The 21,980-nt window shown below is 38.9% G+C and overlaps 2 protein-coding genes across 2 annotated transcripts in view; one reads left to right on the plus strand and one right to left on the minus strand.

Moving 5' to 3' along the window:
- LOC135079791 (guanine nucleotide-binding protein subunit beta-5) overlaps positions 1 to 21,980 on the plus strand; it is a 434,210-nt gene that overhangs the window by 39,429 nt on the left and 372,801 nt on the right. The gene's annotated exons all lie outside the window — the stretch shown is intronic.
- LOC135080171 (tafazzin) lies at positions 4,659 to 18,010 on the minus strand. The gene is made up of 5 exons (XM_063974853.1): positions 17,780 to 18,010; positions 15,741 to 15,866; positions 5,729 to 5,877; positions 4,996 to 5,270; positions 4,659 to 4,896 (listed from the first exon to the last, which is right to left on the minus strand). Exons 1-5 carry the CDS (start codon positions 17,892 to 17,894, stop codon positions 4,659 to 4,661), a joined length of 903 nt encoding a protein of 300 aa, XP_063830923.1. The 5' UTR covers positions 17,895 to 18,010.

Genomic DNA, 21,980 nt, shown 5'->3' on the forward strand with positions numbered 1-21,980 from the left:
TTTTTTCAGTGAAATAGATCGGCGTCCGATTGCAGTTTCGAGAGAGTCGGTTTTCGTTGTCCCCCGTGTCGAGTTGACGGCTCGCTTTAAACGAGGTGCGGTCCGTCCGTCGCCCGGTCTCGGTGGGTTCCACGGAATTCTTTTAAAAAGTTGCCGAAATGAAATCGAATGAAAACAGTCTTCACGTTTAAAACTTAAATAAAATGTATACAGCGAGGGTCTCCACATTTTTATTCTGCCCGTACTCTGAAAAGAATCTGGCGAGTGCGAGAGCACACAAAAATAGGAAGGCACTGCTATTAATTTAACATATCAATAAATGTACAAAAAATAGTATTTCTTTGGCACCGAAACGAACCGTTTGTTGGACGAAACTTTCCAATATTCGATATATGGATTGTTAATAGGCTAGTTGCCTAAAAAAATTTTTTTAGTCCGTAATGTTTAATATCAAAAAATATTGGACACGTATATTTTTATTTGTCAATCTAACAAATAATTACATAGTTATGGTGCGTTGAAGTTGCGCACGACGTCACAACGTGCGGCATTTTTAAGCAAGCGTTGACGTCACGGGCCTCTTCTTATGAACTTTGGGGCGCTTTATCTCTTTAAATTTTCATTAGTTTGAAAAAGTGAAAAATACGTGTAGAGTATTTTTTGATAAGTTAACTGACGGACTAATTAAAACTCTTGCTTTTTGACCCAGGCAACATCCCCATTCGGAATTTAAATAGATAAGTAAGAGAAATATTACAAAACGGCGCATTAATAATATGAAAAGCATTTACATAGGCTAAAATGAAATCAGTGCTATTTATTTTACATTAGTTCTTTGCGTACCTACTCGCGAATTAAAAATCTGAAATCCATTTATATATTTTTGTAAAATTTTAGCGCCAGATTTCTATATTTAGATATATTGTATTATTGTATGTGCGACGAAATCTCAAATCTTGTTCAAGTCTAATGTAAGGATTTATTTTTTTAATCCGTTGACTGTCCTTGAAGTTTAAGAATCGAAGTGGTCTGGCCCCTGGGCCGTGTCCGCCTTTAGCGTTACGCAACAATACGTAAGAGCTAGTTGTTCCTAATGATGTATGAATTTGTATGACAGATAATTTGTATGTGATGTTCGGGTAATCGTTGACTGTACATAAAATGAGATATAATTTTGAATGGACATTAAAATGTTGGTATCAAAACTGAAATATTTTATTTAAAATACCCTTGTATCAATTAACCTAAGTTAACTATATGTCAACGTGAAATTGTGAACTCTGTCAGTTTATAATATAACGCGTTAGATTGTAAACTAACAGTGGGTTAGGTTAGGTTACATTGTAATTTAACTACGTCAGATTATAATCTGACAGAATTCACAATTTTACGGTGACATATACACCTGTGCGCAAGAGATAAACTCCTGAGGAAATTGGTGACATAAGAAATATTTTAATAAAAATCAGGTTGTAAGGTCCATCAATTTATTTTTTTAAATAAAATAGACTTAGATATCCAAAAAGCGGTTTCCATGTAGTTAGTTCAGACAACAGAACAACAACAAATAAAAAATACGTTATTTGCGACCCATTGTGGCCAACTAATCAATTCTCGTATATACAAGCCCTGGACTTATCGACTGAACATAGGAACGACAGTATTATGCGACACTTGACATAGTGAATGTGTGCAGACGATGTTGATGTTGCTAAAGGACATTGGGAACGTTAATATGAGAAAATGCCCCACGGCGGACAAAGATGAAACGTATTTTATTTCAAAGCTTTATACTTGTAGGTATATTCACTTAAAGCGCTATGTTGTGAGATATGGGAATTCTGAGATATGACGAGTCTAAGTTGAAAATATATTTGTCTAAAATGATTTGATATTTTTACATGTTATGTTGTTTGGCATTGCAGAGTAACCAATAAAAGTAAATAAAATAATATAAATAAATAAAAAATTTAAATAAAATAATATAAATAAATAAAATATTATAAATAGTACTTAAATTAATATTAGACAACATCTCATATATTACTCCAACCCAAAATAAGTAGCTAAGGCATTTGTGTTATGGAAATCGGGAACGACGAACCACACCACACCCAAACCAGAGACAATGTGAAAAGATCGTTTTCTATATTGTCCCGGCCGGGAATCGAACCCGGGACCTCAGGATTGGCCCGGCACACCTTGAAAACCGGTGTGTGCGCCTCTCTGCCACGGAGGTCGTCAAAAATGTTACCTAAATGTAAAATAAAATAAAATATTAAAACTTCATTTTCTCAATATTCCCATATAAGAGAGAAAAAAAAATGCACGGAAATTCATTGGATATTAGTATGTATCATCTGTGATAGGTTTCGTTTGTGTCCGCTACTTTTCGAAAAGTGGGGCAAAAAGTTCCCAATGTCATTTGCTAATAATAATATTATGGCTTTGTATGACAAGTTTAGCCCCGAGATTAGGTCGTTCAAACCAGTCGAGAGCTGTAGGAACTCCCAATAGCGTTTGCAATACAGCATTAATTTCAAGATTGCGATTGGAGAGTGCTCATGAATCTGCTTTTCCTTGCCTATTGTACCGAAACAGTTAAGCAGCACATCAACATAGTCTACACGACCTTGTCCTATATTCTGTGGAGCATAGCAATAGCGACGGACAAATGTAAGATGGCACTCATTACTTTAATAACGGTTTGAAAAATTTAAAGAACTTTTAACTTTATCTATAGGACAAGGTGGCATTTTAAATTAATTACCTAAAACTACTTACATAATTATGTAAGTAATCAGTACACATAGTATAATTCATATGATAAACAATTTGTAATAATAAAAATGTGCGGAAGACAACAGATATTATGAAAAATATCGCAGTGATTAGTAGAATAACGTTCAAAATACTCAGTTCACATCGATTTGCACATCACACTGGTAACGACAATTATATTACAAATAAATTTCACTAGTAGAGAACAACGACAGTACAAAGCAGACACGCCACACTGGGCGAGCCTCGGACTCGGCGAGCCTACCCAACAAAACAATCGGATGGACTCTCGGCGCCTCGCACGTTACCCTATGTAAACCATACAACTATAAAATTGTGTAAAAAATAGATAAAAACTCGATATAAAAATTATTTTGATAGTGGGAACTACAAATAGAAGCTCCAGGTATAAATTTACAGGGGAATCACGAGGACAGTGATAATTTTGTGAAACGTTCACCATCAACAGAGTGTAAAGGAACAGCGAAATCGCAAGAGTATGTATAGTCACAAGAAAATATTCACTTCGGGTGCACAGCACGAGCACGAGTCACGACACAGAACACGCACACACGACACCTTATCGATAACATTCCCACGTAATATTACTTACAATAAACTAATCAGCGCGGAACTACGCGGCGCTCCTATCATTATATTGGACCACTAACAATCGTATCGGAAAAATTGCATGCATTACTGGATTCGGTTAGATCTCTTCACTGGCAAGTCAAAATCTCACGCTGACGGGATGCAACGCGACGAGCGGAGAAGCGCCGCGTGGCCCGGCCCGCGTCGCGGCCGCTGCGCGAACAACACTAAGGGCTATATTTCACCGGGACACCATGGCGGCGCAACTAGTCGCCGGCTACCAACAAAATGTATGCAGCTTTGCGCAACCAAACGGACACCAGGTGAGTAACTCTCTATAGCGCTGTATACATTTTGTTGGTAGCGGCGACTGGTTGCGCTCCCATGGTGTCCCGGTGCAATATAGCCCTAACTTTGGCCGCCGAGTGGTCGGCGCGGACGGAGCGAGAGCCGCAGCGACGAGGCGCGGCGGGTGCGGTTGGGAAGCTGAGGTAGTCACGCCGCGACCCCGTCGCTCGCCTCCCGCTCGCGCGAGAGACCTCCGCTCGCGAGCTCTTTCGCAGCGGCGGTCTCTCGAAGCCGCAGACCGGCCGCGACTCCTCCCGAGTTATTCACTAACTAATAATACTAAAACGAAAAAACTTCATGCCTTTCCTTTGGAAACTACGCGGGCGCTGCCGTCGCCTCGGATGCGACCCGCCGATCGGGGGGCGGCGCCCGATCGATCCGGCGGGACCGCAGGCGCACGGTCCGCCGCCGATCGAATCGAACCCGGCCGCCGTCGGCTGCGCCCGCGCAATCGGTTGTGCGTATATTCGTTACAAATACTACTCCACGGTCTACGGTTAAAATCAGTTACAAACGATAACATTGTAAAGATTTGTATAAAAATTTGATTTATGGATTTACCTACGAAATTCTCCCGGAATCATCGATTCGATATGATCCAGCCCCACGGCGGAGAGGTGACCGGGTTAACGTCGATGCCGCTCGATATTAAAATAAGCGTCGGTCGTATGCGACAATCGACAGTTTCGTACGGTACAAGTTTCCGTTCATCGGATGAGCTGCCTCCGAATGGATACGCACGAGAAAGTTCCGAAGCGACATCGACGCCACTCTCAAGGAGCGGAGAGGGACGACGCATCGGCAAAATAACCTATCGATCCTCATCCACTAAAGCGGGACCTCGAACATTTTGATATTGCATGTTCACGCGTACCTATAAATTACAGTCAACGCCGCCACCGCCGCGCCGCGACCGGCGGAGCGCGGGCCGCGGCGCGCTACAGCTCCTTGTCCTTGTCGGCGCGCGCGGTGCCGTTGGTCAGGCGCGCGGCGGGCAGCGGCGGCGGCGCGGGCGCGGGCTCGGGCGCCGGCCGCTCCAGCAGCGAGTCGGCGGCGGCGCCGAGCGCGCGCCGGATGAGCGCGTGCGTGCTCTCGCGCAGCCGCAGCAGCTCGTCCTGGATGCGGTCCGTGATCGCTTTCCGCGTCTCCTCCTCGCTGGCGTTCGATTTTCTTAACCTGCGGCAGAAAACGATCGTGCGGTTCGGTATCGGTACGATGGGAAACTTGAAGTCTACGTTTCGCCGATAGCGATGCGGCCGTTATACGACGACTCACCTATCTAAGAGATGATCGATCTGAATGGGCTCGCCGACGTTGAGGAACACGCGCTTGCGGAACTTGAGCAGGTAGGGCTCCTGGTTGGGCAGCACGCGGTCGAGCCCCTCGTGCCACACGGGCACGATGAGCGGCGGCGCGGCGCACGCGGCCACGAGGCGGCCCACGCCCCACTTGAAGCGGATGTGCTCCTTGTCCACGTTCACGCGGCCCTCCGGGAAGATGTGCACCCACTCGCCGCGCTCCAGCCGCTCCACGCAGAAGTCGATCGCTGGCTGCGAAACCAATTTATTCTTTGAACGTGCGAAACTATTGTTTAATAATAAAATCACTTTCATAAATAAATACGGTACCTAATAAGTTTAGCGAAACATACCAATCGAAATACAATACAATTTTAATCGAAATGTATTTTGTTTATTATTATTGAATGTATATCATCATTGTTAATTAATTAATTATTTTAGTTGAATTTTTATAGTCTTAGAGACTTATTTATTTGGACATAATTGTGTGCTTTCTGTTTCACTGTATGTTGCATGCCAATTGTCGTTGGTTAGATGTGTGAAACGGACATTCATTGTTTATCACTACTTTGTACCACATTTACCGCAATAAAGAAATTCTATTCTATTCTATTCTTCTATTCTTCTTCTAATTAGGTACTCAAGTTAGGCAATGCTTCGTTCGAGTTGAACGAAAACTAATGGAGGTTCCAAGAAGGCGCACGCACCTGGTAGACGCCGGCGCCGCGCACGACGGGCACGCACTTGCCGAGCGCGAAGAAGTACGAGTGCAGCGCGTTGGTGAAGCAGATGTCGTGCGCCGCCAGCGACCAGCGCATGCGCGAGCCGCGCACCAGCGTCACGCAGTCCAGCACGCCTGCAACCACACATCACAGAAACTAAAGGGAGATGTCCGCAAAAATATAGAGCAATTCACGAAAAAGAGCGATTTGCATAACTTTAATACAAGAAACAAAAATAAACTTGCCGTTCCAAATTTCAGATTGCATAAGATTGGTAATTCATTTATGGGAAAATGTATTAAATTCTTTAATAAATTACCACAAACTGTTGTAGAACTACCCATTCATAAATTCAAAGCACATATTAAAAGTACCTTAATGAAAAAGGGCTACTATAAAGTCGATGATTATTTAAAAGACAAAAATGTTTGGGATACGTTACTGCCCAGCTCGCATAAATATTTATAACTTTGTACATTTTAAAGCATGTAAACCTTTGAAAAAGAGGCTGACAATAGTGACTGAGTTTCTTGCGCTGCTTCTTCTCAGCACTGGCCCATTTATTGTCCTGAAGCAGTGGTAGGGTTAATACTGGGACGTGTAAAAGTGCTTTTTTTAAGCCTATTTACAGAAATAAATGAGTTTTAATGAGTTTTAGTTTTTTTAATGTGAGAAGGGGGCGGGGCCGATGTCGCGGCAATATGCCCAAAATCTGAACACATTTCTCGTGAAAGCAATGATGATAGCAGCAGTACTTAAAGATTATTCGAACGTTGAGTACTGACTGATACCGCAGTGGATAATGAGCACATATTTTGATTACTTTGTGTGTGTGAATTTCTAATGAGATACTGAGTTTCGAACTCAGCTCATTAGTTGGCATCTCTCTATATCTCTATGCCTGCAACTGATAACAATGACTTCACCGATACGAAACAATCAGCGGCCCGAATGTCTCCAGACTCTATGTTAGTTGTACAAGGAAGTTTTTGATTTCACTAAAGAATTGTTCACACAGGACGTCCAATGTTAAACATGGCCTATGTTTTCCATATCCCCCAATTATTTCCATATTGAGTGGTTGGTAGCGCGTCCAGCTTCATGCTTTACGAGGTCGTCGGTCAATTTGTTACAATACATTTTTTTACCAAAACCAATACTATCTCAGATTTTATTACAGCACCGTTGTCGAGATTGAATAATTAATTTACTTGGCTAGTAATGCCTTTTTTTTCGTCAGGAAATACTTGAAATTCACTGGCCCGGGGGAGCCAGTCGGTTATGTGAGACTCTCCCTGCCAGATGGGCAGGGTCTACTCACTAAGACCTGACGGTGTCCTCCCAAAGTCTTTGGGACGGAACTGCGAGTTATTGTCCGAGCTAGACAGCCTAGACATTCTTTCGCGGCTCCGCCCCAGACTGTGGCTCGCTCTATTTGAGCAAGCGACGAATGGCTTCAGGGGAGTAGTACCTCCCCTGTGGCTAGTAATGCCTTGATCAACATACAACAAGAGAGACATGAGCGCTCATAAAAAAAACATCGAGAAAAGTAAGATGTTACAAGTTTCCCTTAATTAGTAGAAAATTGTGAGTCATTTGAACATTCCAGTTTTTGCATAATGTTTCCTCATACAAGCCAATGAGAACAGCCACACGCACGGCCACGCGCTAGAGGAGCCAAGGGTTGCCACTCCGCTCTGGTAATACCCAATTCGAGCAAGATGTTCATTTGCTAGCTAAACTAACTCATAATTATGTAGCAAATGCCTATTTCGCATTTCCGTAATAAAAGTAACACTTTAATATAATAGAAAATGAAACGCATCTTTAAATACAAAATCATAAAGAGGAGACTGACGGAAACTATTGAGTAATGTTCATACTTGTATTGAGAAATGTTCCTCGTACTTTGGCTCATTACTTTGGAACCGCTTTCCATTTCCATAAGGCAGAGGCAAACTACCTAATTACTTACTTAAGCTACGATATTCTGTGCCACCGAATAATATTGTTAATGGAGTTTAAATATTTTTTTAGGTTTATGAGTTAATGCGTATATTTTAGCATCGGTACTTTGATCGTTAAAATTTAATTCATGACTTGTCTTGGGTTACCGACAATGTAACACAACATAATACTTACTTACCTATTCTAAAATAACTTATCATCCACATAAATCATGATAAGAAATCACAATAAACATTTGATTTGATATAATTTATAGTATCTTTTTTAGACACCAGCCTCACTTTTTCAGAAGATAGTGATGGTTGATGGATATAGGTTTCCCATGATGCTCATTGTAACGAGTGTGATTTTAATTTCTGATTTCTTTGCTAACATAAATAGGTGCCTATAACAGTTCGCGTCACTGGCGATTGCTTCGCGCTCTGGTTGGTAATGATCAGTCTGGCATGGGCACTGCAGCAGCAGAGCGAACTAATCGACTGCGCACCAACATTCAGCACGCAGGTCCATATTAAAGGTGGCTGACGGACGCGCACGTTGTTTACCACGCAGCGACACAAACAGCACGCTGCGCCAGGTATGCGCCGCAACATGGGTTTTTGTGAGTAGGAACAAACAAGCATCTACTTTCAAGACACTTGCTGCTTACGTTATACGGAAGGTCATTGAAGTCATAGAATACTAATGTGGCATAGTATTTACATTACTTTACGACATCGATTACTCAAGTAATCCATTTGAGACTTAGGGTTATCTACACAGAGTACATTATTACTTTTATATTAGCTATGCCAAGATTATGAATCATGTAAAGTTTGCCTGCACCGACTCCAAAAGTATCAATCATGGTATACCTACATAAATATTAATAATTCGTCCTAATAAATAAGTAGGTAATTAGTGTAGGTTTTTTGGAGTCGGTTTTTTTTTTTATAAAATTTTACATATTTCTTGCTTTTTAGTTAACTAATTATTACCTTGATGTTACCACTGAAGGTAGGCAGTACACTGAGACCAAAAAAAATTGGTTCATAATCGGCGGAGATATTGCGTATAAAAAAGTTCATCCCCAATTTTCCACCCTTGGGGGTGAAATATTTTCTTCAAATTCGCATGAAACCACCCTTTTGATAATACCTATTCAACAAAAAAATAATCGTTCAAATTGGTTTATAATCGGCGGAGATATTGCGTATAAAAAAGTTCATCCCCAATTTTCCACCCTTGGGGGTTGTTTTTTTTATTATTAAATTTAAATGGGACCACCCTTGAGGTATTACCTATACGCCGAAAAAAGATTTGTTCAAATCGGTTCATAATTGGCGGAGTTATCGCGTAACAAACATAGAAAAAAAAAAAAAAAAAAACATACGGGTCGAATTGAGAACCTCCTCCTTTTTTGAAGTCGGTTGAAAAATACAATTCTGTTTGACAACATTTTGACTTGCATAGATTACCCAATCTTTACCCAAATACAATAAGCGCCAAAAAATCTGTACAATAGTAATTTAATTTTGTATAATATAAATTACAAATATTGTTTAAAAAATTTGTGATACACAGGTAAACCTAATGTAGTAGGACATTATTATTTCTTGATCCAACAAGCTAGTAAGCAGTTAGCTACCGTGGAGACACCTGCCCAAGTGCCCAGTCATACAAGTTTGCGAATAAGTAGTTACCCTGTCTTGGCAGAAAGTTGTCTAAACCCTTACACAAGCAATTTATACTTTATTTATTACGACTGTTTCATCATGCTAGTTTAATAAGTATGTACTTACTCGACAATACTGATTAAAATTTGAAATTTTAACAGAGTTAAAATAATAAATTAAGTCGGCGCAGTGGAATGAGAGAAAAAGGGTTTATGAAAAAATTGTTGCACACTGTAACTAACATAAAATACCGCGTTTTTGGTCACATAATTAATTAAAGCAACCATTTCTCATTTTATTTAATAGACATTAAAACTGATAATGTTTCAGTAAAATACTAAGCAAGCTGAGGAAAGCATGGTAACGAAATGCATTGCATGACAATCCATTTTTGATATTTTCTTTTATTAATAAAACTCACAGTCATTGTTGAAGTTACAAAATATTAATATGTAAAATTCCATGCTACGTCGAAGGACGGCCACTGCCTAGAGCAAGTTTACGGAATACGTAACGAAAACGACTACGTCCTCTGTTGACGCAACGAGCACCATTCATAACGGCGATAAAGTAACCCAATAAAACAGTTCCTCGATTGCCGCCTCACACGTCTAACACGCCATAATAACTTTACCTTTAGTATACACTCGACATCAAATAAATCGCACCTCCCGCGACAAGCACTTCCAAACGTATGCATCCCCACTTCCCAACAATATTGGCACCATTTAAAAGCCTAGTTCTAAACTTCATTTCATTAAAGGAAAGGATTTTACCACAAAAATATGTCTGTAGAAGGATCCAGAGACACTTCTTCAAAAAATAGGTAGTTACGCTTTAGCCAACTTTTATGGCTATAAAACCTTTAAGTTGGGATTAATCGTTATCCATCTGTTATAGAGGACACGTGAGATCATTATTTGGTTTTATAACCATAAAAATTGGTGTAATTGATTCCAGAGGAGAGCCCAAAGTGAGGCCTGTTTTCAAGTCACATTTATGCGATATGTTAATCATTTATTTAGAAATTAAATCTCTTTTTCTTTAAGGATATTTATTGAGCTTTCAAATAACACCAATATTGTTGGGGCACCATGATTGTGTCAGAAGAAAATCTTTAAAGTTCGCGTCGCGGAAGGTGCGATTTATTTGATGTTGAGTGTATTTGTTGTTTATTTTATTTTACCAGAATAGCTCTCGATTATTTTCACTTAATTCAGAATAAAGGCTATTGTGCAGAGTGCTTGTTTTCTTTGTTTAATAACATCGTATCTGTATGTAATGCATTACGCATATCAGTAAACAAACCGGTGACCACGGAGGGAGACGTCATAATGAAATATGTGCCAGCTGATTGTAGACGGACGATCAAGATAACTAAAGGAGCGGATAACGCCGCAAAGACTGATACGTTTTAGACGCCAATACAATGGTCACATATTTATTTATTGCGCCGTTCGTGGTTTGTTCCGATCGCGGTCAGTGGCTTACCGAGTCAGGAGGTAAACAAGTTTCGCAATAGACGAAATTTCGGGCCGTTCATCCTTCAGTTGCGCAATGGCAACCCAATCACTGCTGGATATTGACTTTGGCATCCTCGGTGCCGCTCGAAAGGCACGAACCTGAGAAGGCGAGGGGTGATCGCGTCGAGGACCTCGCACAAATAAACTGAACTCGACTTTCATCAAATCATCAATTTAAAACAATGGCCGTGCGTCATCAGTTTACATTTATTTCATTCAAAAATTAACAAAAGAATGCATGAGGCTCATAATCAAGTACAAAATAACGAATTTGAATGACGTGGAACGATAACTTTATCTCTATTACTCAACTTCATATCAAAGTGGATTATGAACCGGGGAGCGCGAGATGTGCACATCAAGTGTCGAGTTAGTTCGGTAGGAGTACTGTTTTCGTAAACTTTTGATTAGTCTCAGGGGCTCTCATACACGCCCCGAGGTGGGATCGTCATTACAAGGTTCGTCGTTAGTGATAGTAACTATAATAATATTACGGTAGATATCTACTGGACTAATTATTTGATTGTTTACTTTCATATCAGATAAGATATATGGTCCCTGGTTTACGGAGCTTAGGGGAGACCTAGGAGAGTTGTGACAGAGGTGAGTTGTGACAAGGACGATTTCTCCTAACTTAATATAGTTAGGAAGGTGGTAAAAACGCTTGTTTGTCGCTTTTAAGACGCTCTTCTTGACTAAGTACCTGCGGGAGGCGCAAGAGGCACGGTTAAGTAAATATGACGTCTGCGTACAAAAAAATGCGAAAAGTAAGTTTTTCTTCAAAATTTTATTTCAATTTATATCATGTTTTAGTATATGTGCACTGTTGTGTTATTTTTTCCCAAGTTGCATGGTTATTCAGGTCTCAAAATGTAGCACTGATCATTTGTGTGCGCATCGTGTTTAGAAAATAAAAATTATTATTCGAACCAAGTCGTCATTTTAAACACCTAGGAGAGTTGTGACAGGCTGTCACAACTCTCCTAGCTTACTGAATTTTTCTGATGGGCCATTCCCACGATGTTTTTAGATGTTTTTTGTGTGTTAGTAGGTTCATAATTTGTATAATTGCATGCTGCTACTTTTTGATTCAGTATGCCTAATAACTATACACGAAAGCCATATAGAGGAACTGTTTGCTAGATTCGAAATCTAGGACCTGGCTTATAAAGTGATTAGGTTAAAGGGTTAAAGTTACAGTTACAGTAAGTTACTTACAATCTAAACTTGTAAATAAATTAAGTTATTGTAAATTAACTAAAATTGTAAATCTAAATATATTAAGAAGAAAGAGGCTTTTCAAGTAAACCCAGAAGGCGAAGCTCCGTCTATGGATTTTACCACCGCGACTATTTTATTTTTACAGAAGAGGAAGAAAATATATCTATAATATTAGCTAAAAAATATAATTAAAAAAAAAACCAATGTCGTGGGAGAAAAATGAAAGCTGGAGAAATGTGGCTCAATTTGTGTAACGACATCCTATAACTATTTGTTTTAATTGGTACTAAAGGATGAATAAAGTAATTTTTTTGCTAAAAAATCATATTTAATTGAGTATTAAGGTATTTTGTATATCTAATAGATGGAATACAATGCTGTCACAACTCACCTCGGTACCTGTCACAACTTACCTCGGTGCTAGGAGAGTTGTGACAGAGGGAGTGGTCTAAGATTTTGGTGATTTTCTTAGAAACCCTAATACTTTAGTTAACTTTGGTGATTGTTTTGAAAACAGAAGGAACGACGCTACATTAATTTGTATGATTCATAGCTGTGGAATGTTTTTTGAGCGAGATATGGCCCCTAAAGTAAAAATTGTCACAACTCTCCTAGGTCTCCCCTATATGTAATCTTTGGATTAGTTTAATAACTTATCTATCATTGATTTGACTTTAACAAGACAGTTCCACCTGAAGCCAAGCAAAGGTTGAACTCGAAAAAGTATTTTCCGACAACTTGTGGCTTTTGCTGGAATTTGCGTAACAATTGCTGGTATGACTCTGGTTTTTCTAAATAAATAAATAAAATAAATAATGTAATGATGATGAATCTGGGGGCACGGCAGTGCCCCCGCCAAGTCGAGCGCGAAGCAAACACTGCCGTACCATCCTTTACTGGAACCATTTCGCCGCATTTTCAGGCCCCTATTTGAGAACCTCTGGATAAGACCAGAACGCAGAAAATTTCGTCATCTAGTAAGCTATAATCACATACTTAAAATCCAAAATTTCAGGTCTGTAGGTCATTTAGTTCCGAAGTTAAGCGAAAGCAAAGTTTCGCATTTATGACACTCACTCACTCACTGATGATCATCAAAATAGAACTAGTACTTCCCATAAACTCAGAGAGCTGAAATTTGGTACAGAGTTAGGGTTTAATGACCACATAAAGGGAAAACTATAAAAACTAGGAAAATCGAAGATTTGGAGTAACACCACATTCATAATCAATACTACTAGCGCCACACTGGCACCGTGGTGTTCGCCTGTACCGCTCACCGGTAGATGGCGCTAGCACTTTGAGTGTCGATTTTCTGCACTGCGGTCTCCAGATTTTTTTCCTTTCTTGACCCCCCCGTCGATTAAGTTAAATGTTGTGTAATTTGCATTTCGTCGATTTCGTTTATTATATCGTGCGTGAGGTTAGCTAAGGTGTTATTAAAACGATTCTTATTCGTTGTCCATTTTAAAGGTAAGTTTAATTTGTGTTTAATATCGTAAAAAAATGTCGATAATACTTATTAAAGGACGACGACGTTAAATAATTATGCCACTTTCTACAAAAAGAAGTGAAATCCCACCAAAAACATTCTGTAAAAAACTAGCCAAGTCTCGATGGAGGCGCTGCTTGTTTATCTCTAAAAAGTAATGAAATCTAGACAAAGTCGTGCCAAGTCTATGGTTCCTTACTGCGATTTCTTTATTATTATAGTTAATTTTGTGTGACTTGGCCGTTGAACAATCTTTATTAAGATAATCATAGGTTAAGTATTATTGAAATACGCTCAACGTTTTCCAAGTGGCAATTTATTTTCCATCGTCAATGGACCAGAACCGCTCTGGTGACAGATTGGTGCAATGGTGTCATGGAGCACCTGGTTTTGTACCCTTCAACGGCCAAGTCACACAACATTAACTATAATAATAAAGAAATCGCAGTAAGGAACCATAGACTTGGCACGACTTTGTCTAGATTTCATTACTTTTTAGAGATAAACAAGCAGCGCCTCCATCGAGACTTGGCTAGTTTTTTACAGAATGTTTTTGGTGGGATATGAACCGTTTCGCATCTTTCTCGAAAAAATATCGGCCAAAAATGCTAAGTTTGTGAGAAGAATTAGAGCAAAAAGTGAAACAAGGGCCAAAATTTCCCCGTTTTATGAGCACCATAAAGCACATGGTTTTCAGGATTGCAAACTTAAATGTAAACTTCTCTCAAGGAACCTAACAACATATAATAAAATCGTAGATGTTTGCCTTAATGCAATGACTGAAATAGCGATACACAGATAGCAGCTAAGGAACAACCACAAAAGGTGAGATTACAGGGCTATGTTATTCCATCAGTGAATTGACGAAGCTGAGCACTATTATTCGCTCGCTTAGAGTATAGTGAGTGAGGTGACGCAATATAGGTACAACCTTCGACCTTTTATCCTATACGATCCGAGCAAACCCTTTGTGAGCGGGGAGCACCCGATCAACTCTATATCACCTTTGCAGATATCAATTTATTAAAATGATATTTGTTATAGCTACTTTTACATATTTCATGAATACGAGTAAGTGAACTTATTCATAGTCTATGAATAAATCTACGTATTCCATTTATTTCTGACTAGAAAACTAATAAATGTACCCAGTCAGGGTTGGGTTGGGTCATTGTGTTCGTGTTAGAAAGTAAGTAGAGTAGATTACGTGGACAATTTTGAATTAATTTACTTGTGTTACGTAGATTAATATGTTATTAAAATAAGGGTGTCACTCCGAGAAGTCACCTACATCGCGTTACTATACAGTAGGTATGTGGAATTTGTGGAAATAAAGTTTTAAAGGCGTAGATAACTTAAAATTCTATTCTTTATCAGTATAATTATTCGGGGCACTTATGTTACCTATTGAAAATTGAAGCAGTTTTAAAAATTATACACAAAAGCCTTTTGTAGTTCTGAGTATGTATTTAATATTTATAATTTAGCATAGATAATTATGATTTTTTGTAAAACCAGATAACAGAAAAAAACTCTTCAACAGGTAAACAAAACATGTTTATCAGTGATAAGCATTTTTGAACTAAAATATCACCACTTTTCATTTGACTAAAGATTGCAATTTGTGGCGATTAACCAGGCCACTGGCGTATCGTGTGCACGCACGCAACGTTATGCGAACGTTTGCATGACCATTCAGCTGTTAAACTACATTTAGCAGAAAACTTAAAGAGTAGGTAGTCAGATTTTACAAATATGTTAACTAGGTTTTATGTGCTCGGAGCACTCACCCCACAGGCCGGGGTTGTCGAAGCAGGAGTGGTGGTTGGACACGGTGAGGGCGGCACGCCGGGCGGCCGGCACACGGCTCCTTGTTGTACACCGCCGTCTGTTCAGGAGCACTCACCCCACAGGCCGGGGTCGTCGAAGCAGGAGTGGTGGTTGGACACGGTGAGGACGGCACGCCGGGCGGCCGGCACACGGCTCCTTGTTGTACACCGCCGTCTGTTCAGGAGCACTCACCCCACAGGCCGGGGTCGTCGAAGCAGGAGTGGTGGTTGGACACGGTGAGGACGGCACGCCGGGCGGCCGGCACACGGCTCCTTGTTGTACACCGCCGTCTGTTCAGGAGCACTCACCCCACAGGCCGGGGTCGTCGAAGCAGGAGTGGTGGTTGGACACGGTGAGCAGCGGCACGCCGGGCGGCCGGCACACGGCGCGCTGCAGCGCTTCCTTGTTGTACACCGTAGTCTTGTTAAGGAACTCTGCCGCGAAACCGGACAAGATTGATTAATATAATGTACCTACATTTATTACAATATCTACTAGGAGTGTGTTGTCCGTAAAGTATAATGAATCTTGTCACATTCTACAAGATACATGATTCTCCAAACTTTTGAAATGGCAGTTTTAAAGTAGACCTCCCAAATCCTTATTAATTTTATAGCTCAATCAATCATAGTGCTGTATAAGATCTGTAAGAAAGTAGATAGTAGAAAATGTGTAGAAATAACTGTTAGATCTCTTGAGAGAAGTGAAAAATCATCCAGAACTGCATTGTCAAGAGTTCAACTCTCTAACCACTAGAGTCACTAGACCATAGACGCGTACTAAATCCTTACAAAGTTTGCTCACAGGATATTGGTAATTAAAAGAGCTTTATTATGCTGGTAGGGGGACTTACACAATGAGGGTAGATAGATAAAAACCAGTGGGGTCTAACAAATGGGGTATTCACAAAAATATAACTTAATACACTTACAATAATACCTAATTGGTTTATTTAATTAATTTAATGTACCTGTTGCAGTCAAAACTCATAATGGGTCAAAACCACTTTTGACTGCAAAAATCGGTCAATAGTGGTTTTGACTGATGCCCTTGGTCAATATCACTTTTGACAGATTTTGCAGTCAAAAGTAGTATTGAGTGCCACTGCGAAGTTAAGTGGTTTTGACTGATTATGAGTTTTGACTGTAACTTAATTAATATATTATTTTTCTATTGTATCTGCCAATAGTTTTATTATACTTTGTGAAAATAAAGAGAGTCTATAACTAATATAAAAGCTCAAAAGTTTGTTTGCTTGAACACGCTAACCTAAGGAACTACTGGTTCGATTTGAAAAAAATATTTGTTGGGTAGTCCATTTATTGAGGAAAGCTTTAGGTTATATGTAACATGTAGTCAATAGGGGCTGAGCAGTAAGGAAAAAAGTTGCGAAAATGGCAGTTTTATAGTATAATTAAAACCTACCTACAAAGTTGCAGGCACAGCTAGTTTGGATTATAATAAAGCACTGCATTATTTGTGCATTGGTGAAACTAAGAGAAAAGATTGATTATTTGTAAAATATAAAACTTAACTAAAATTATTAATTTTGTAACATAAGTTAGAATATTCAGTGTCTTCGGAGTGATCTTGACTTAATGATCTCAGAAACATACATTAGCATATCATTTACTTTGTTGACTGAAGTATAATGTAAACCCATAATATAGGTGTAATATAATAGGTATACCTAGATACATTATGTATGAAATATAATATATTTTTAAATCTTCAATCTTAAGTGAAATTTTCAATCTTAAATGTTTTAAGCAAATTAAAATTAAATTTTCATAGATTCGTAAGCTTTTATTTTTGTTTTTTATTTCTCTTCAAAATAACTTACTAGTAAACAACTTATATAATAGGTATTTGTTCAAGTATCAGCTGTTTAGTGTGTATTAATTATAAAATCAGTTGTTTATTATGATACAAAATTCTTAGTGATTATCAATGGCATGTACTCTCGACTGATGCACAGTCCCGCAATATAAATAGCCGAGAGTTAAGAAGTTTTGAGCGTAGCCTTGGCGACTGATCTAGGTTAACAGATGATTGGGCATTGTCTAATAGCTGGAGCTGCCTCGTCGAAGAGGCCGCGACGCGCTAATGAACTAATGAGCCCTGCAACTCAGCGCAAACGGACTGTTGCGTTAGCGTACAACATGACCTGCTAATGATATGCATCGTAAGCAACCAGTTCAAATTTCGTCGATGCGAGGAACCCAGTTGACATCACTTATTTTTACTTAAATTCATCACCAAAATGAAGGCATAAACTTTCTTAAAAAGTACTTGAGAGGCCTAACAATTGTTATATGAGATAATTTTAATTGATGAATGGGCTCACCTATGACAATCTTACTAAATAAACCGACGACTGCCAATGTGATGGAGCTCGCACAGTACCACAACCTGCCCGGGCTTCGCAGGCGCGGGATGATCCAGCCGATATCGTAGCCCATGGTCACGTAACGTGGACAACACTCGCAAATACTACATTAACATTGTTACTGTGAGTAACTTTAAATAAAATCAATTCTGCGCTCGCAACTCGACACTCGTGCAACTTTGAGAAAGAATGAATGATATTCATTCAATCAAATGACAATGACATTAGAGACAAATGCTACCTGTTCCGCTCACTCATTCGTTCACCATTCATTCATCGTTGGCTGTGCCTGTTTCTTTACACGCAGAGCTTATTTCACAAATAATCTAAAAAGCTTTGCTAGAAAATAATAAAAACTACATTTATATGAAATTTTGGGATATAAAACACAGTTTAAAAGATAGAGAAACTATTTAATAACAGAGAAAAAAGTCTCCAAAAAAGAGACACCTCTAAATAAAAAACTTGATAATGGCAAATTTGCAAGCCGCGTGAACCTTATTACAAAAAAAAAAGATAAAGTAGGTAGTTGTGTAGGTAGTGGTAGGTACTACAAAAAGAAATTACCTATTTATATTAGTCTCCAATAGACTTCTAAGTTCTCCAGAGGTTAGAAAAATTATTATATCTACTGCTACTATGTACAGGACAGTACAGGTAGGTAGGTACCTTAAATTAAAATATAATTTTAAACAGAAACATTAAGTACTTATTACCTACATAACTAAAACTTGGTCATTTTATTAGCAATGGTTGTGAAGCGCGTAATTTTAACCAATACATGAAAAGTTAACCTAGCGACTTATGTTCAAAAGATAACGGTTCTTGGTAAAAGTAAATTAAATAACTTAAAAGTGTTGACTGTGCTGTTTATTAGCTAATTATGTTTGGCAAGGTAAATATAGATTTGGTTGAAATCATTTCAGAGAGAGACCCACACATAATAATATGGAAAAGAAGAAAATAGCAGCCGTTACCTGCGCTCAGGAAAACAGATTCCTGAACATGGTAGTGAAAATTACAAGAATAGGTAAGTAACTTACTAGTTAGGTTACTTTTCATTTGAAGAAGAAAAAAAACTTTTCAATGTTATTCAATTAAGTTTTTGTTCTCATTGCCAAAGGACACTCTCATCTCACCCGCATGCCTTGCGCTACTACTGGAACGTACCTATTGGGAATAACAAGATTGGTAAAAAGGCCAATATCATAAACTGGCCAAGTGGGAGTTGGACTTACACAGGTAGGGCTCCGTACAGCCGTGTGTAGGAACAAGATTATTTGCCCAACAAAACGCCGCGAAAGCCAGACGTAGGTAAGCTTATGGACTCGAATGACGTAGGTAGTCGCGAACGACGCTGTTTCAAAAATCGTTTTCACTGCCTTCAACTTGCTTGTGACTTTGATTTATTTGTCATTATTTTAAACCAATAAAAATGCAATATTTCGTAACTTACTTATTATAAAAATTGTTAAATATTAAAATAACTAGGCAATTTCCATACTATTAGTAGGATCTTAAAAACTTTGTCTGTTACAGTGAAATTGTTTTTCGAAACAGCGTCTTTCGCGACTACGTCATTTGAGTCCATAAGCTTTCGAACCTATGGGCAGCAATGATGGGCAGTGGAAAAATAACTCGCAACAGCTTGCATCGCTATAACGTTTTTCGAACCTGCACGTAGGGGACCCCACTTGTAGGTACCTAAGTAATGGGGCACAGCTAATTTTACTTGATTTACTTGCCTTCTGGTATCTTTCTTGAACATTCTCACCTGATGCACTTATTGGTCACTTATCACCACCTTAGACTGCATCTACCTAAACTTAGTTCAGGTGTAGTCTACTTACCTAATTTAATTAGGTAATGAACAAAATATTAGCAAAGAAATATGAGTTTCTTGTATGAGGGCAGTAAAAAGGTTTCTAGGCCTACTTGCCCCTCTCCTTTTCATCACAGAGAAATGAAGATTAGAACAAACCTTTTAATGTACTATCGCCAACAGTGTTAACTGCCCATTGAAAGTCATGTCATCTCGTTCTATCGCAAAGAATCGCCATTTGATTAGAGCGAGAGCAAAAACGGAAATGGATAGTTAACAGTGTGGGCGTATATACGTATTAAATACCTACAGTTAAGTGTTAGTCTTTTTTTCTTAAATTTACGGCTGATAAATTGGAATAGGTAATTTAGGTAATATCAAAATTCAGAACACATCTTTAAGTACTTTGGTATTTTAATAACATAAAAGATATCACTGGCAAATCGTTACAAGTAAAATAAAAATATAAGTAACAGTCTTCGTAATCTTTCACTAAACAGGAATAATTTACTTAATTCTTTGACTTACACTAAGTATTTAAAACGTTCAAATTAGCTAAAACACTTTATACCTACCTACCTAATAAGTCTATAGAAAAACGGGATTAGATAATCTCTTCACGTGGTCACCACTAACTACCTTTTCAGGCAGCAGATCGAATTCATAAATATACGAAAAGTCTCTATCGCACAAGTTTTCAATAGTTCTCACACACGGCTGCTTTTTCACCACGTGGAGTCGCTTCACGTCGATGCTCGGGCTTAGACGTTTCTCGCCAGGGATTGGTGCAGCAGGCAGAAGTATTTGTGGTTGTGGCGGAGGAACAGAGTTGTCTTGCTCCGCTGATTGTTGCACGGGGAGGCAGTGAGCCACGGCCATCGCCAACAGAACACTGGCAACTCGTAATCGTAACATGGTCGATGCCAAACAGTCTCCAACAGATCACAGACTGGTTTTCCTTATCGATGCACCATATTTATATGCGGGTATACGCTCTACCATCATACACTGTGTTGAAAATAAACTGCCCAGCCACTTTTTATTGGGTCGTAAAAGTTTTTTTTTGTCACATGACTAAACACTTTAATAGTTACTACTTATGTGGAAATTCCTACTTAATTTTCTGCACGTGTACATTTTTTTCACAGTTTTTATGACTTAATTTTATTAAGGGTTATTAAAAATACTCATACTTAACCTGTCATAAAACTCATTATTTGCTTACCAAAAACGTCCATACCAAAAAACCTACATAAATAGGTATTGATAGGTATGTAGGTACTTAGTACATTTTATTACTCCTAAAACTAAAATAGTTTTCCCCGAAGTTACTGCACGTGAGTGTATAATAGGTCAAAATTTAATAGGTGGGCATTAGAAACACGTTTATGAGGAATACCCAAATAGCTGAGTTAACTTACGTCGAATAACCACAGCGCCAGCTGCTCGTGACATCAGCGTGTTTTCCAACTCGAGATTTGTATCGTAATCGTAACATACTCCGTTTGCCGGTTCCGCCTGGGATTGCATTAACTCAAGCAGCCATTTCACTAAAAGGCGAATAATATTATTCACATAATTATTTTTATTTATTTATTTTAGTGATACACCGAGCGGTTATTTCCACAATAAATAATAAATGCTGTAATCGTGGGATTAAGTACCTAAGACTTTAAGCTTTTCTCGCTTTTGATAGATCGGAAGTCAGTTTGTGCTTATTAACCATTTAAAACAAACATAATCACCATATTACTTTGCTCTATGTTATTCACCTAAATTCTTACTACTAGCTCTTATGCCCGTATTCACAAACGATGCTTGCTTAAGTGAAGCAGCAAATCAAACGCAGAGCATTGAATAGAGCTCTGTGATTGGTTCGTATGTCACCTTGTGCGTCCACGCGCCCTGTGAGACCTCATAGTAATGTTTGTGAATACGGGCGTTAGTCATCCAAAGTTCTGGTGATTTGATTATTTCCTGTTTGTCAGTTCAGTGTCGCCGTCCGATCACACGTGGAAGCACAAAAAACTTTGAAAAAACTTTGCTCGCGGCCGGCAGTGTACATGCGTTTTAGGAAAGACCCACGGCCGCTATTCAGGTCTGCACACTGCAGCCAGTGCAGTGGTACCATGAACCTATTGTAATAATGGTGTTTCATCATTTGTTGTTTTTTCGACCAAGGCCGCAAGGTTGTGATTTTTGTGTTGTCAACTTCTACAACAAGCAACAATAATGTAGTATTTGATTAAGTAGGTACTTACTAGAACTACATAGTTGATTTGACCAAGATTTGTCGGTCGTTTGGTGTAGTGGTTCGAAACGGACTACTATTCCGGA

This window comes from Ostrinia nubilalis, chromosome 17 (assembly GCF_963855985.1).
Source record: "Ostrinia nubilalis chromosome 17, ilOstNubi1.1, whole genome shotgun sequence".
Lineage (NCBI taxonomy): Eukaryota > Metazoa > Arthropoda > Insecta > Lepidoptera > Crambidae > Ostrinia > Ostrinia nubilalis.

Bases quoted from the DNA above. Each gene is read 5' to 3' on its own strand.
- LOC135080171 (XM_063974853.1), bottom strand. From the start codon at position 17,894: ATGGGCTACGATATCGGCTGGATCATCCCGCGCCTGCGAAGCCCGGGC. The intron at 15,867-17,779 runs GTGAGCCCATTC...GTTTCGCGGCAG, and splicing joins ATTTAGTAAGATTGTCATAG to AGTTCCTTAACAAGACTACG. The intron at 4,897-4,995 runs GTGAGTCGTCGT...TTTCTGCCGCAG, and splicing joins ATCGATCATCTCTTAGATAG to GTTAAGAAAATCGAACGCCA.